The sequence below is a fragment of the Labrus mixtus genome, chromosome 12, assembly GCF_963584025.1.
Source record: "Labrus mixtus chromosome 12, fLabMix1.1, whole genome shotgun sequence".
Taxonomy (NCBI): Eukaryota; Metazoa; Chordata; class Actinopteri; order Labriformes; family Labridae; genus Labrus; species Labrus mixtus.
In genome coordinates, this window is record NC_083623.1 from 28,700,653 (window position 1) to 28,717,003 (window position 16,351).

The following is a 16,351-nucleotide window of genomic DNA, read 5'->3' on the forward strand; positions in this document are numbered from 1 at the left end:
CACACACTAAGATGTTTTCTCATAGTCCACTGCACAGCTCCTACATTACATCTTTTGTACATTTTGTGTCTTTTATTTTTTATATTTTATATTTCATATTTTTAAATTATATTTTATATATTGTAATATCTTCTTATACTGTATTATTTAAGTTGTTGCTAGTTCTGCTTTCCTTGTTAATTGTTTAGCACCAATACACCAAGTCAAATTCCTGGTATGTGTAAATGTACTTGGCAATAAAACCTTAAAATACTTTTAAGAGTTCTCCATTCATCATTTTGGCCAGCCTGGTCTCGAACTCGTAAATTTACGAGATAAATCTCATTCATTTGTTTTGTTTTTTCTAATCCTGCGTTGTATAAAGGTACCAAACTTCAAGTTAAATAGGCCTACTGTACATCTGGGAATGATCAGGTTTGGAAGAATTATAATGAATAGGCTCATTTAAATAAATGCACACTCATTAATACATTTGGCTGATGCTATAAAAGTCTAATTTACCAAATTAAGAGCCGTTTGTGAGCAGAAAGAGCCAAAGAGTCAAATGCTCTGGATCACTAAAAGGAGTCGTTATTCTCATCACTCTGCGATCCACTGCGTCTCCCTGAAGCAGACAGTAGTAGTGGCTGTCAGATCGAAACGGAAGTCTGTGGGACTTCCTGGTTTGTGGAGCAGAATCAACAACAGTCGTCAGGTTTGTCTCCGTGTAAAAATTAAGGTTCGGGATATTTCCGGTGGGTTATCTCACGGTGTTTATCCGAGAGACGCTTCGTCACAGTTAGCATCGAGCTAACGTTAGCAGCAGCAGCGCCGTGGTGATGTCTGCTTCGGCCGGATGCTCCCCGGCAGGCCCGGGCTCAGGCCTGGGCCCTGGGATGTCCATGTTCCGCTGGCTGGAGGTGCTGGAGAAGGAGTTTGACAAGGCCTTCGTGGACGTGGACCTGCTGCTGGGGGAGATAGACCCTGACCAGGTGGACATCACCTACGAGGGCCGACAGAAGATGACGAGCCTGAGCTCCTGCTTCGCCCAGCTGTGTCACAAAACTCAGACTGTTTTCCAGCTCAACCACAAACTGGAGGTAAGAACCAAAACTCAGACTGTGCTGCAGCTCAAAGTGGAGGTGAGTCTGTGTCAGGTTAGGGTTGTCAACATGACACCAGGATTCAAATCTTGATTTCACAAATTGCAGTAAAACTCCTGCACACTGTTTAAATTGTACAAATACATTGGAAATGCTTCCGGATGTGAAGATGAAACTTTAGCCCTTGACTCAGCGTTTCACCGCCCTAATTCAAACTGTACGCTACCATGGCAACCAAAATACAAGTTCTAGGCACCAATGTTGGGTCATTCATTGCAGGCAACTGCACACAGAAGCACCGAAGTGTTGTCAATGCCTGTGTGTCATTTAGCTCACTCTCAGGTTCTCTCTCTCTCTCTCCTCACACAAACGTGTTTTTCTAGCTTTGGAAATCCATATTATTGATCATCTAAAATAATCGATTGTTTTAAAAAAACTGTGTTTTCTTAAAGTAATAAAGAACATTTTGAAACTCTAATCTTGATGGTGGTCCCTCTGCAGGCTCAGCTGGTGGACCTGCGCTCGGAGCTGACTGATGTGAAGGCTGAGCGCTCGGTGGTGGAGAGAGAGGTGCACGACCAGCTGCTGCAGCTTCACGCTCTACAGCTGCAGCTTCACGCCAAACAAGGCCAGGACGAGGACTCGGACTCCATCAAAGACAGACTGGTAGGAGGAGGTTAAACTTTATCTCCGTATAGAGGTGAATGTCACAAATCAAGTTTATACGATCCCAACGAGGTCTCGTTCAGGGGCGCTGCTGACACTGAATCAACAGGTTTCTGTCTCTGAATCACAGGATGTGCTTTTAACCACCTCCCTTTAAAGTTCACTCTCTTTAACATCTGGATCAGACTGATCAGCATCTTCTGGTCCAGTATTCAGTTTAGTGTGAGCCAGACTTCACATGAGAGTAAATGTTCAGAGTTATTGAGTGACATAATATGAAACACATGAATCTGAACTGATCACGTCTCTACAGTTCTACACCTTTAACAGAGAACATGAAGTAATGCCTCATCTCTTTTTATTTCTCTTTACATCCAGTGTTTGATTACAAAGCACATCATGAGTGAGTTAAAGTCTTTCTGTCACAGACCAGCTGGAGCTCACACATTCACTTCAATGTGTCAGTGACATGAGATGAAGAGGGATGATTCTTTAACGTTGAAAGATGAGAATAAATAAAGAATCAAACATTATTATTCTCATTGTAATCTCTGCAGATTAAACTCCCAAATACAACAAGACATAGATCATATTCCAAATGAGTTCTTAAACATTGAAACATAATGCGTCTTTATTAACTTCATACTTCATTCTTTGAACCCAGCGATCATTATCTGTCTTTTGCTCTTTTTCTCTGGTGGAATTATTGATTTTCTTGAATCATTTATGTATTTATTTGATGTCAGTTTTTTTACTGATGCTGTTTTTGGAGGGAACCAGAAGCAGTAATGTGTTTGTTTCTGCTGCTTTGTTTGTTTGTTTTTCTGCTGCTCCTGCTCTCTGACTGGTTCCTGCTCTCTAATTGGTTCCTGCGCTCTGATGGTCTTTCCTTTCACTAACCCTGTGTCCTCCTCAAATGATCATGCCTCTAATCTGTGACTCCTTGGGTTTCCTCCTCTGCTGCTGCTCTCCCTCTAAGCCTGCACCCTCAATGGATCACATGGTAAGTGTGTGTGTGTGTGTGTGTGTGTGTGTGTGTGATAGATTGTGTAGCTTCACTAAACACACTGAACACAGATCAACTTGTTATGGACCACACACACACTAGTTTGAATGGTGATTCTTTAGTTGAGGTGGGATGATGTTATGTCTCTTTTCTCTGAGCCGCTGAACTCCACTCAGAAACCTCTACACATGATCTATAATATCACACCAGCAGTGTTGGTACATCAGAAACCTGTTACTTCTGTCATAAGAGCCTGTTTCCACTCACGCTGTTTTCTATGCTAACCCATGTAGTTCAGTATTTTCAGCATCAGAAGCTTTGTGACTTTCGGAACAGCACCAGGCTGTTACTGTCATCTCTCTCCCTCACCGACCAATCAGAATCAAGAAGGGGTGGGGCTTCTGATATCAGCTTTGTCAATGACAAGAGACCATATTCCCCCGGCGGCCCCCATGTTATCCTGATATCAGGTTCAGGGGGGGGGGGGCTCAGATGTTGTTTCAGCTTTAATTCATGTTAGCTGAGCTCAAACTTGTTGGATCTATTTCCAGTGCTTCCCTTCCTTATATAAAGACATTTATTTAGCACATAGAGCTTTTAAACCATCTGTTACATTTCGTATCCTAGCAACAACGACCGGTGCTGAGAAGTGTTTTGTGCAATGGAAACAACAAGCCCTAAAGAGATCCATATTATTGATCCTATCCAAGTTTGAACTTCTGGTCTGATTGAAGGTGTCGTGTTGATGTGACGAGTCCTGTGTTGTGTTGTGTTGTGTTGAGTTGAGTGTTGATGTGACCTGTGTTGTGTTGAGTTGAGTGTTGATGTGACCTGTGTTGTGTTGTGTTGAGTGTTGATGTGTCCTGTGTTGTGTTGAGTGTTGATGTGACCTGTGTTGAGTGTTGATGTGTCCTGTGTTGTGTTGTGTTGAGTGTTGATGTGTCCTGTGTTGTGTTGTGTTGAGTGTTGATGTGTCCTGTGTTGTGTTGTGTGTTGAGTGTTGATGTGTCCTGTGTTGTGTTGTGTTGTGTGTTGAGTGTTGATGTGTCCTGTGTTGTGTTGTGTGTTGAGTGTTGAGTGTTGAGTGTTGTTGTGTTGTTGTGTTGTTGTGTTGTTGTGTTGTGTGTTGAGTGTTGAGTGTTGTTGTGTTGTGTTGTGTGTTGATGTGTCCTGTGTTGTGTTGTGTGTTGAGTGTTGAGTGTTGAGTGTTGTTGTGTTGTTGTGTTGTTGTGTTGTTGTGTTGTTGTGTTGTTGTGTTGTGTGTTGAGTGTTGAGTGTTGTTGTGTTGTGTTGTGTGTTGATGTGTCCTGTGTTGTGTTGTGTGTTGTTGTGTTGTGTGTTGAGTGTTGATGTGTCCTGTGTTGTGTTGTGTGTTGAGTGTTGATGTGTCCTGTGTTGTGTTGAGTGTTGATGTGTCCTGTGTTGTGTTGTGTGTTGTGTGTTGAGTGTTGATGTGTCCTGTGTTGTGTTGAGTGTTGATGTGTCCTGTGTTGTGTTGTGTGTTGAGTGTTGATGTGTCCTGTATTGTGTTGTGTGTTGATGTGTCCTGTGTTGTGTTGTGTGTTGATGTGTCGTACAAAGTGTGTGCGTCGTGTTCACATGTGCTGTGTTTGTTCCAGGAGCAGGAGCTGGTGGCCAGTAAGAAGGAGAAGTTGGCTGAGGCGCGGCTGGAGGCTGAAGTGAGACTGTACAGGAAAGAGAATGAGGCCCTCCGCAGGCACATGGCTGTACTGCAGGCCGAGGTGTACGGAGCGAGACTGGCTGCTAAATACCTGGACAAGGAGCTCGCTGGCAGGTGAGGAGCGAGACCTTGTCACACCTGTGAGGTTGAAGCTGATGAGATCATAATAAGATAACCTCCAGAGGGGGCGGAGTCAGCTACACAGGTATATCAAATATATAGAAGTGTCTTCCTGTGTTCACATCATACAGTTAGTGTGTCACTCTTTGAGTGTCCACCAGGTGGAGTAGCTTCCTGTACGCATGTCCAGATCTCAGCCTACAGGGACGTTGCCTGTTACCGTGGACGTTAACTTGGGAGTTATTTCCAAAGGGCCATTTTGAGATGTAGTTTTCTGTTGTCAAACTAAGACTTGTGAGCATTAAGATTTCCTGACTCCCTTGAATGCATCGTAAATGACCACTCTCATTCAACAAACATTTCTAAAGTAGTTTTCTCCTGACAAAGCTTGAACTTTGACCCTTTACTAATATGCATCATGATGAAACTTAACACTCATTAATGTGAATAAAGAACATGAGCTTGTTTTTCAGGTTCATAGAAACTGAAGTGATCCAGAGTGAAGACACACAGGAAACTGATGTAGAGGTGCTCCTCAGGGGGAATAAACAAAAATACTGTTTTCTAAAAGGGCAAATGTCACTTTTGATATGAACACACTTCTCAGGAGTCTGATTGGATTGTACACAATGCGGCACACAGAAAGGCAGGAATCTTGGCAGGAAGTCGTTTATCATTAACGTTAATATCTACACCAATGCTCGGGTGGCCTTTGTTCCCAGAGACAAATAGCATCATCAGACGATAACTGATGAGTTCAAATCAGTCACTGAATACAGGACTGTGATCTGCACTGACAGCAGAGTGTGTTGCTGTGTGTTTTAGGGTGCAGCAGATCCAGCTGCTGGGTCGGGACATGAAGGGGCCAGCTCACGACAAGCTGTGGAACCAGCTGGAGGCGGAGATCCACTTGCACCGCCACAAGACTGTCATCAGGGCGTGTAGAGGACGAAACGACCCAAAGAAACCTCTGCCCTCCCCTGTGGGACACGTGAGTGTTTCAATACATCACAGTTTAAATGTCAAAGCCTTTTTTATGAGTCTCTTCGTATTAGTTCAAATGTGTCCATCACAGGACCCTGACATGCTGAAGAAGACGCAGGGAGTCGGCCCCATCAGGAAGGTGGTGCTGGTCAAAGAGGACCATGAGGGGCTGGGGATCTCCATCACAGTAAGACCTCTTTTTACTCCTCAAAAACAATCAGTACAGAGACGAGCTCACGGGCTGCTTTGTATCTGAAGACTGCTGTGTCAACGAGTGTCATAGAGACGACCTCAGCACGCTGCTGAATAACAGCTGAGAGCGATGATGCTCTGATCCATCCCTAAAGTGAAATCTGGACTTGTTTCTCCTCCTCAGGGCGGGAAGGAGCACGGCGTTCCCATCCTGATCTCAGAGATTCACCCCAGCCAGCCCGCAGATCGCTGTGGAGGTCTGCACGTCGGAGACGCCATCCTCGCCGTCAACAGTATCAACCTGAGAGACGCCAAACACAAGGAGGCTGTGACCATCCTGTCCCAGCAGGTACCACGAGCACAGAGACACAACTGAGTCCACACACACTGTTTTCTCTCAGTGCTCACCGTGTGTGTGTGTGTGTGTGTGTGTGTGTGTGTGTGTGTGTGTGTGTGTGTGTGTGTGTGTGTGTGTGTGTGTGTGTGTGTGTGTGTGTGTGTGTGTGTGTGTGTGTGTGTGTGTGTGTGTGTGTGTGTGTGTGTGTGTGTGTGTGTGTGTGTGTGTGTGTGTGTGTGTGTGTGTGTGTGTGTGTGTGTGTGTGTGTGTGTGTGTGTGTGTGTGTGTGTGTGTGTGTGTGTGTGTGTGTGTGTGTGTGTGTGTGTGTGTGTGTGTGTGTGTGTGTGTGTGTGTGTGTGTGTGTGTGTGTGTGTGTGTGTGTGTGTGTGTGTGTGTGTGTGTGTGTGTGTGTGTGTGTGTGTGTGTGTGTGTGTGTGTGTGTGTGTGTGTGTGTGTGTGTGTGTGTGTGTGTGTGTCAGCGCGGGCAGATAGAATTCGAGGTGGTGTACGTGGCTCCAGAGGTAGACAGTGATGATGAGAATGTAGAGTATGAAGACGACAGCGGTCATCACTACAGACTCTACCTGGATGAACTGGACGACAGCAGCACAGCACCCCCTAACAACAGCTCAGCATCACTGCAGGGTGAGTTTAAAAATCAAAAATAAATGTTATCACTGTGTGCCCCCTGGTGGCTGCAGATGTAAAAGCAGGCGGAGCGGAGATCCGCCTGCTTTTACAGGCAAGCAGGAGGAAGTGTCCTTTATACATTCTGGGGTTTTCTATAAAATGGTGGCGTCATAGAGCTCGACTGTGTGTCATTAATACAGCTACTGATTCAAACTAGTAGGGACACCAGACAACTGTACGATGTCAGTACGATGTCTGTACGATGTCTGTTTGATGTCTGCTCCATGTCTGTACCATGTCTGTTCGATGTCTGTACGATGTCTGTTTGATGTCTGTTCCATGTCTGTACAATGTCTGTTCCATGTCTGTACGATGTCTGTTTGATGTCTGTCCGATGTCTGTTTGATGTCTGTACGATGTTGATGTCTGTACGATGTCAGTACGATGTCTGAACGATGTCTGTACAATGTCTGTTCGATGTCTGTTCGATGTTGATGTCTGAACAATGTCTGTACGATGTTGATGTCTGTACAATGTCAGTACGATGTCAGTACGATGTCTGTTCGATGTCTGTGTCTGTGCGATGTTGATGTCTGTATGATGTCGGTGTCTGTACGATGACTGTACGATGTCTGTGCAATGTTGATGTCTGTACGATGTCGATGTCTGTACGATGTCTGTGCGATGTTGATGTCTGTGCGATGTTGATGTCTGTACGATGTCAATGTCTGTGCGATGTTGATGTCTGTATGATGTCGGTGTCTGTACGATGACTGTACGATGTCTGTGCAATGTTGATGTCTGTACGATGTCGATGTCTGTACGATGTCTGTGCGATGTTGATGTCTGTACGATGACTGTGCGATGTTGATGTCTGTACGATGTTGATGTATGTACGATGACTGCACGATGTCTGTACGATGACTGTACGATGACTGCACGATGTCTGTGCAATGTTGATGTCTGTACGATGTCGATGTCTGTGCGATGTTGATGTCTGTACGATGACTGTGCGATGTTGATGTCTTTACAATGTCGATGTCTGTACAATGTCTGTACGTTGTCGGTGTCTGTACGATGTCTGTGCGATGTTGATGTCTGTACGATGTTGATGTCTGTGCGATGTTGATGTCTGTGCGATGTTGATGTCTGTACGATGTTGATGTCTGTACGATGTTGATGTCTGTATGATGTCTGTACGATGTTGATGTCTGTACGATTTGTTTTTAATGTCTGTACGATGTTGATGTCTGTACGATGTTGATGTCTGTACGATGTTGATGTCTGTATGATTTGTTTTTGATGTCTGTACGATGTTGATGTCTGTACGATTTGTTTTTGATGTCTGTACGATGTTGATGTCTGTACGATGTTGATGTCTGTACGATTTGTTTTTGATGTCTGTACGATGTTTTTATCCATGCTCACGTGTCTGTCCGTGTATCTTCCTGCAGCTCTGGAGAAAATGACTCTGAGTAATGGAGCAGAGAACGGAGGAGGAGACACCGGGATCTCCAGCGAGACGCTTTCAGAGGAAACTCCTTCAAAACCTCCTGAGGGGGACGGCTCCACCTAGAGGCCTGGCAGAGTTTTGTGGAGGATTGTGGGAGAAATATGCTGAGAGGATTGAATCAGAGGATCATCTGAGGAGCAGAGGGAGAACAAACAGAAACCTCTGTCTTCTCTGAATGTGGGGGGGTTAAAGGTCAGAGGAGGGGGTGGCGTTGAACAAAGGGGGCTTTCTGGGTATTTTATGTAGATATTAATGAGTAAAAAAAAGGGGGAGGGGGGAGCGCTTTAGTTTAGAGTCTTTGTTTCTCATCAACAATAACACTAAATCATCCTCATGGACCTCCTCTCTGATCAGAAATCAATCAGAAGGAATATTTATTCATTATTTTAAAACCAGATGCGTAACCAGTCAGCAAGGTTCATTCCAGCTCACATTAGGAGGAGTGAGAGGTTTGCAGAATCAACTGAAGATAAAGATGTTTTCAGACCACAACACACAGGGTTTTAAGCAGCATTGTTAAATGCTATATAAAGTCAATCCAAAGACACATCACAAGACTTCATAGAGCACAAGAGATCATCTTCACTGAGCCAGTTAGAGCTCTTTGTTTTCTCAGTGTTAACCTGCTTCACAGACAGAACTTCATTCAAAAAGGAGTTTTCTTCTCGTCCTGCAGGCATCATGACTTCAGAGCGCTTTAGTGAAAGAGTGAAACATCTTTTGAGATGTTCCTTCTCATCATGTAAAAGTTGTTAATCCGTCACTCCTGGTTCTAAACTGGAGATAAACTGCAGAACTTTTGGACTCTTTATCAAACCAGCGTTGTAATGGTAGTCTTTTCTGCAAACACCTTTTGGAAGCTGTGGCTGGTGGAACAACCTCTCTGCTCTCTACAGGAGGATTTGATGTACCCAAACTTTAACCTTTGATATGACTCTAAAAAATTAAACAATTTGGACACCACAGCAACTAAAATAGTGCACACTGTCTGAAGTCAGTACCCAAACTTTACCAATGATATGGAGCTGCTCTCTGTTTGATAGAGACACAAATGTTATGTTTTCATGATTAAAATAACAGGTGTATTGTTTAACCTTGTTTCAAACATTTTGACAACCTTAGTCCTGACATTCAGACCAGTCTGACAGCTGATTGGCCCTCGTGCCTCCTGGACACTGCACAGCAAACTAAACTCAGTCCAGCTGAACTCTGAGAATAAATTATGTGACACAAACCTGGGCTCAGAATGAGCCTGAAATCATTCAGTGTGAAGATGGTGTTCAGGGAGTCCAGGTGGAGTCTTTAAAGTGTTCAGCTTTTATCAAAACAATCACACGAAGAAGAAGAAGAAGCTGTTTGAAATCAATCTCTGCTGCTGGTCACTTTCAAAAAGCCAGATCTGTGAGGACAGAGTAGTTACTGATCGAGTGGAGCTGTCCTCGTACCTGCTGTTTGTCCTGCTTCTTCACTAACTCTCTCTCTGTGTGTGTGTGTGTGTGTGTGTGTGTGTGTGTGTGTGTGTGTGTGTGTGTGTGTGTGTGTGTGTGTGTGTGTGTGTGTGTGTGTGTGTGTGTGTGTGTGTGTGTGTGTGTGTGTGTGTGTGTGTGTGTGTGTGTGTGTGTGTGTGTGTGTGTGTGTGTGTGTGTGTGTGTGTGTGTGTGTGTGTGTGTGTGTGTGTGTGTGTGTGTGTGTGTGTGTGTGTGTGTGTGTGTGTGTGTGTGTGTGTGTGTGTGTGTGTGTGTGTGTGTGTGTGTGTGTGTGTGTGTGTGTGTGTGTGTGTGTGTGTGTGTGTGTGTGTGTGTGTGTGTGTGTGTGTGTGTGTGTGTGTGTGTGTGTGTGTGTGTGTGTGTGTGTGTGTGTGTGTGTGTGTGTGTGTGTGTGTGTGTGTGTGTGTGTGTGTGTGTGTGTGTGTGTGTGTGTGTGTGAGAGAGACAGGGCAGCACAGTACAGTTACTCTTGTATGATAAACTGTAATGTTTACAATCAATGACGGGCTCTTTCTCTGCGGGGCATTCTATTCTTTTTATTGTTGTTTTTGTTTATCGTGGGACTTCCTGTGTGTGTGAGAGTCAGAATGTGTGAGAACACATCAGAGACTCAGTTTTCACACAAACCTCCTGAAGGTGTCCTGCTGTGTTCAGACGTGGACTCTGTGTGTTCACATGTGCAGCTCTTTAGTTAAAGTGTGAAAACAGCATGTGACCGTTTGATCTTCAGATTTTCACAGAATCGGATCTGGGTCAGCACTACTTCCTGTCAGAGCTTCAGAATAAAGGAACTCAAGTTACTGAAAGCTTCAGCGTCACATCACGTTTCTTCTCTTTGTGTCGTTCTGTTCTCTCGACGCTGTGTCGTTAAACTCTGCACACACACACTGTTTTCATAGCCTTTCAATAAAGTTTGCTTCCCTTTGCTTTATCTGTAATCTGTCTGCTGTTGTTTATTATTTCGATCATCAGGGTTATTACCAGCGTCACCTGTCAGTGGTCAGACTCTTATGAAAGATCAAGGGTCACTTCACTGAGGATGTTTACTAACATTACTTTTCAGGTGCACACCAATAAACTGGAAGAATTGTGACTCAGGATGGTAAGAAACCAAATATTTTATTAACCATGTGAACAACACTTTTTTTTACATTACTTCATATAAAGCACAGTTCTACGGTGGCCCTTAAGGTGCAAAAACATTTCACTTAACGTTGAAATATTAGATGAAACATAAAAAACGGAGAGACATTTTTCTAAAGCCCTAAATGATTAAGACACAAAAGTGTTCCACTAAATGTTCAAATATTGAATGAAAACCTCAAACTTTGAACTACAAAAGTATTCCACACAAAAAAAACCAGAAAAATATAATGGAAGTTGAAAACTTTCTGTGAAACATTTTTGTGTTGATTATTTTAGCTTTGAGTAAAATGTTTTTTTTTTTGCAATTGACCTTCAGGGCCACCGTACAGTTATTTAAGATGACAAACATAAAAAATATCATGTATTTAAAAATATATAGTGAAGGTGAAAATGTTTGTACTGGATGTAAAAGAATGAACAGGTAAGCTGCACGTTCATAAAGGTACATCATCAGAGAATCTGTAACTTTGAAACATTTTGAATGAAATACTAAATATTAAATGTCCTTCCTTATTCACTTTAAACTTCCTGCTCATTCGTTCTGACTTCTCCATCTTTACGTTCTCAAGTTCCTCCTGCTCACACATCCTGCAGAACATCCTCATAGCCTGCAGCTCGTCTCTCTGTCACCTCTCTGCATGTGACTAATGTGTTCGGACAGCTTTACTGACAGAATGTGACTATATTCCATCTGTAAGACTTTGTCTGCCAACGATCTACTTAAAGTGTCATTAAAAACCTCAAAGGTCAGATTTCAACATGTTTGAAACATTTCTTTGGTTTTATTTCTTTAAATGTAAAAACTAAACGGAGCAGAGAGAGAGTGTGATAAAAAAGTCATAGCTCTCAGTGGTATGTGAAATCTGAACGCACAGTCCCTTTGTCCTGGTTCCCATGGTAACTTAGAGCATTTAAAGTTGCAGACATGATGAAACATGCAGAGATAATTAAAGTTAGGGAAGTCATTTATTCTGCAAGCTGCCTGCACAGAAGAGCAAGTCTTATCCACAAAAAGTGCACGTGCTGTTTTCTTTACTTCACTTCTTTGGCTGCAGAAATGTCAACCAGATAATTATTGAATAAAAAAGAGTCCTGTGGTCGACTTAAAGCCGGTGGTTAAATGCACAGAATCAATATTGATCAATGACACTTTTTTAAGTTATTGATTCTGTTAAATTCAGTTTGTGTCTGGTTCACGATGATCCCACAAGTGAGTCCACTGCACCTCTGGAGTCCATTGTCTATAGGGTGATGGATGCTTAAAGCTTAAATCATTCCTCATTGAGGATAAAAGGGTTAAACAGACACAGGGTCAGACACCAGCAGGAGGGTCCTGGGAGTCTCTGGGTGTCACTGGGTTTCACTAGTAGTCTCTAGAAGTCTCTGGGCGTCACTGGGTGTCACTGGAAGTCTCTGGGCGTCACTGGAAGTCTCTGGGTGTCACTGGGTGACACTGAAAGTCTCTGGGTGTCACTGGAAGTCTCTTGGTGTCACTGGGTGACACTGAAAGTCTCTGGGTGTCACTGGAAGTCTCTTGGTGTCACTGGAAGTCTCTGGGTGTCACTGGAAGTCTCTGGGTGTCACTGGAAGTCTCTTGGTGTCACTGGAAGTCTCTGGGTGTCATTTGGAGTCCTTGGGCGTCACTGGGTGTCACTGGAAGTCTCTGGGCGTCACTGGGTGTCACTGGAAGTCTCTGGGCGTCACTGGGTGTCACTGGGTGTCACTGGGAGTCACTGTGACTCTCTGGGAGACACAGCTGTCCCCCACACACTGGGTGTCACTGGGAGTCACTGTGACTCTCTGGGAGACACAGCTGTCCCCCATACACTGGGTGTAGCGGTCTGAGATGCTCCTCCTCAGCTCGTCGATGTCCCTCCTCAGTTGGCTGACCTCCAGCAGCTTGAAGCGGAGCTCCTCCTCCTCCTCCCGTCTGCTGTCGCTCTCCTCTGCAGACACACTCAGAGCTGCAGAGAAACATCAGAAAGCGATGAAAGTCTGTCAATAAAACAGATGAAGATGACTTCATGCTGCAGCAGGTAAACAGTGTGTGTGTGTGTGTGTGTGTGTGTGTGTGTGTGTGTGTGTGTGTGTGTGTGTGTGTGTGTGTGTTACATTTCATGCCCAGCAGCAGACTCAGATTGGGCTCCTTCCCCTGAGCTCTCTGGCTCAGGATGCTGCAGAGCGTCTGCAGATCGAGCAGACACAGGGACATCTCCTTCAGCAGGCGGCCCACTTCAGGAGCCTCCACGCCGGGTACTGATATCTGAAGCAAGACGACAACAACATGACTTCTTCTATTGGAGTGGAAGTCAAACAACAACCCTGAAACACAGTAACACCTCCAGTGATACCTGTGGGGGGGCTCTGTCGGGGGGGTTCAGGCTGTTGTCGTCACCAGGGGGAGCAGTCTGCTGTAATAGAGACACGCCTCTTTTCTCCTGCAGTCTGCTGCTGGTGGCCTGAAGAACAGAAAACAGTGAAGTAAGTCTGAGTGATTCTTAAAGGGAGAATCTTTTCCACCAGTAATGAAATCCTTTCAGTTCGTTTGTGAGAACAACATCACGCTGAGGCTCCACCTTCAGCTTTTTTCCCACAGACGAGTCAAACAGTGACCCAGATAATGATTAAACCAGAGGTTAAATCAAAAATGGAACCATGTTAACTGTTAAAATAACAAAAACCTTAACTTTGGCAGCAGTTAATCATTTCATTATGTTCATAATTGATTCTTAAGAAGTGTTACCGTGTTAACTGGTGACTTTCAGCCGAATGTATTATTTTAAACATAATTTTCATAGGGACACTTTCCATCTTCACCTTCTTTTGTACTACTATGACGCATTTAGCCACAAGTCACAAGTTAACGTGATCACTTTTTAAACCGTAACACCGGTGTTGTAAAAAAAACAAGTCAACAGATGAAATGATAACGTAGCAAACCCTAAATCACCAAAATCTACAAATAATAGTAACCTTTTCATAATTCACCACAGGAAGTACCTTCATGGAGGTCAAGCAGCATTTCACAATAAAAGCACCAAGGGCAGAGATGGAAACAAGGCTCATTATTCAATACGCTCTCTAAAGTACAGGGGGCGCTATGCTCTCACTTTTACTGAAATAGTCTTAAGAAAACAAACGTACCGTCAGTTTGGATGTGAGTCTCTCGATCTGTTCTCTCTGGTGTTTGATCAGCTGGAGGGGAGAACAGATTGTATGTTAGTGTGTGAGTGAGTGAGTGTGTGTGTGTGTGTGTGTGTGTGTGTGTGTGTGTGTGTGTGTGTGTGTGTGTGTGTGTGTGTGTGTGTGTGTGTGTGTCTGTGTGTGTGTGTGTGTCTGTGTGTGCGTGTGTGTGTGTGTGTGTGTGTGTGTTTACCCTGCTGGTGTGGTCCTGCTGCTCCAGAAGTTCAGAGTTTTCCACCTCGAGCCACTTCAGGTCCTGAACAGGTAACCTGACGCCGTCATCCAAACACTGCTGCACCTTCTGCTGCAGACTGACAGAGAGAGAGAGGGAGGGAGAGAGGGAGAGAGAGGGAGAGAGAGAGGGAGAGAGAGAGAGCGGGAGAGAGAGAGAGAGAGAGAGAGAGAGAGAGAGGGAGAGAGAGAGAGCGGGAGAGAGGGAGAGAGAGCGAGAGAGAGAGGGAGAGAGAGAGAGCGGGAGAGAGAGAGAGGGAGAGAGAGAGAGAGAGAGAGAGAGAGGGCGAGGGAGACAGAAAGAGATGACTTTGGACTTCACCATCAGGATGTCCATATTTGGACGAGGGGGTGGAGCTGAAGAGAGGGGTTAGCTAATGCTGTCACTAGCCTGATTAGTGAGGTGTAGAAGTCATTTTCTAGTAACCATGGTAATGAAGTTATAGCCTAGCTTCCTAATGGAACTCCGCCCGGTCTCTCCTTAAAGAAAGGGGTACCCTCTGACCCCTTTCTTTTGTTCAAGGTGTTTTTTGGCATCAAATTTTCTGTATTCGCTGTTCATTTGAGTATTGTGAGTGAATATTGTCTATAATGCGAAATGAAGTGAAACTATAAAAGAATATATATGCATGTGGTCAGGTGTGTCACCTGTGCACAGATGCTATCAGCTCCTTCTCTCTCCTCGCCTGCTGCTCCATCTTCATGTTTTTCTCCTCCAGCAGAGCACAGCCCTCCTGCAGGCTGCTCTCCAACCAACTCATTGTCCTCTCCAGGTGTTTGGCCTTCTGCTGCACCTGCTCCTGCTGAGCACACACACACACACACACACACACACACACACACACACACACACACACACACACACACACACACACACACACACGCATTTAAAAATAAGAGGAAAATAAGATTAATAGCAACTTACTGAGCAAATCTACAACCCATCATCAACCTTTTCAGAACACCATCCCTTTAAAACATAGACTGTAAATATTAAAGGACAATCTGAGTGACGTCACCCGTCTGTTCCTGCAGGGGGCGCTGGAGTCCCATCCATGGCGGTCACATGCTGGAAATGCTGTCTCAGTCTAACCTTCACCGCGCCCGCCTGTCAATCTGGTCAGCTACACGCCTTATTGTGAATAACTCTTATCCTTCATCAAATCAAAACTGATGAGTCATCAAAACATTCACCCCCGTACAGTGTGTGTCCATCGAGACATGAGCTAATCACACCTATTTGGTTTTTTGAACCAGGCTGTAAACCCAGCCTCTAGTGGACACTTTAAGAACTGCAGGTTTGTCCACCTCCAGACCGGCTTCATTTTTAAACACAGGAGCTTACCGCTTGGTTTTAACCATTAGCATCGGATAAATTAGCATGATTGAAGAGAGGAGCCTGAAAACCAAGCCTGGTAAGAGGAGCTTTTATAATCCCAGCCCTCAGGGTGCAGACCCTCCTATGTGTGTGTGTGTGCGTGTGTGTGTGCGTGCGTGCGTGCGTGTGTGTGTACCTGTGTAGCCTGCCCCTGCACCTTGTCCAGCGTAGGCAGGTCAGACAGGTATTTCTCCAGAGTCTCTATGCGCTGCTGTTTCTCCTGGTTCTGCTCGTTCTCTCTCTGACACTTCTTCTTCAGGCTGCTGATGTAACGATCCCTCGTCTTCACCTGGGCAACACAAAAGAAATCCTCGTTTGAAATGTTGAAATAGGACACAAAAGAGGATTTCGAGAAGTAGACAAAGGAAACAGTTTGTACCTTCTCCTCCAGCTTCCTGATGTCCTCGTTGTATTTCTGTGTGACTTGTTTGAAGAACTCATTTAAATGAAGAACTTCATGTTCAGCGACAGCCAGCTTCCTGCCGAGCTCCTCGTCACAGAGGAGCCTATCAGAGGGCTGCTGACAGGCCGCTCTCAACAAGGGTTCCTATTGGACAGGCAGGACCAGTTATGTGATGTAACTCAAAGATGTATGTGTGTTAAATCTGCAGATGTGTTACCTTAGGACTGAGGATGTGTGTGTGGTCGAACCAGCCTCTCTGGCTGTGCAGGACCTGCTGCACTCTGACCTCGTTCTCTCTGATCCGGGCGTGGA

At 44.7% G+C, this 16,351-nt stretch overlaps 3 protein-coding genes across 6 annotated transcripts in view; 2 read left to right on the plus strand and 1 right to left on the minus strand.

Moving 5' to 3' along the window:
• LOC132984473 (gastrula zinc finger protein XlCGF57.1-like) overlaps positions 1-16,351 on the plus strand; it is an 87,970-nt gene that overhangs the window by 37,089 nt on the left and 34,530 nt on the right. The window lies entirely within an intron of this gene.
• gopc (golgi-associated PDZ and coiled-coil motif containing) lies at positions 606-10,636 on the plus strand. The gene is made up of 9 exons (XM_061051367.1): positions 606-1,079; positions 1,584-1,748; positions 4,374-4,549; positions 5,381-5,546; positions 5,631-5,726; positions 5,916-6,080; positions 6,548-6,713; positions 8,153-9,705; positions 10,147-10,636. The coding sequence occupies exons 1-8, from the start codon at positions 819-821 to the stop codon at positions 8,272-8,274; spliced, it is 1,317 nt and encodes a 438-aa protein (XP_060907350.1). The 5' UTR covers positions 606-818; the 3' UTR covers positions 8,275-9,705; positions 10,147-10,636.
• cep85l (centrosomal protein 85, like) overlaps positions 10,793-16,351 on the minus strand; it is a 10,722-nt gene continuing 5,163 nt past the window's right edge. For 2 of the 4 annotated variants that reach the window (XM_061051318.1, XM_061051321.1), the window contains exons 5-13: positions 16,257-16,351; positions 16,016-16,183; positions 15,773-15,925; positions 14,907-15,061; positions 14,221-14,338; positions 13,989-14,039; positions 13,196-13,303; positions 12,957-13,107; positions 10,793-12,808 (exon numbers count right to left, since the gene is read on the minus strand). The exon at positions 16,257-16,351 is cut by the window's right edge and continues 23 nt beyond it. In XM_061051318.1, coding sequence (XP_060907301.1) covers positions 12,555-12,808; positions 12,957-13,107; positions 13,196-13,303; positions 13,989-14,039; positions 14,221-14,338; positions 14,907-15,061; positions 15,773-15,925; positions 16,016-16,183; positions 16,257-16,351 — 1,253 coding nt within the window. In that variant the 3' untranslated portion in view covers positions 10,793-12,554. The remainder of the gene's footprint in view (positions 12,809-12,956; positions 13,108-13,195; positions 13,304-13,988; positions 14,040-14,220; positions 14,339-14,906; positions 15,062-15,772; positions 15,926-16,015; positions 16,184-16,256) is intronic. The other 2 variants (XM_061051320.1, XM_061051319.1) reach the window with 2 other exon arrangements.

Bases quoted from the DNA above. Each gene is read 5' to 3' on its own strand.
- gopc (XM_061051367.1), top strand. From the start codon at position 819: ATGTCTGCTTCGGCCGGATGCTCCCCGGCAGGCCCGGGCTCAGGCCTG. The intron at 4,550-5,380 runs GTGAGGAGCGAG...TGTGTGTTTTAG, and splicing joins GACAAGGAGCTCGCTGGCAG to GGTGCAGCAGATCCAGCTGC. The intron at 6,081-6,547 runs GTACCACGAGCA...TGTGTGTGTCAG, and splicing joins TGACCATCCTGTCCCAGCAG to CGCGGGCAGATAGAATTCGA.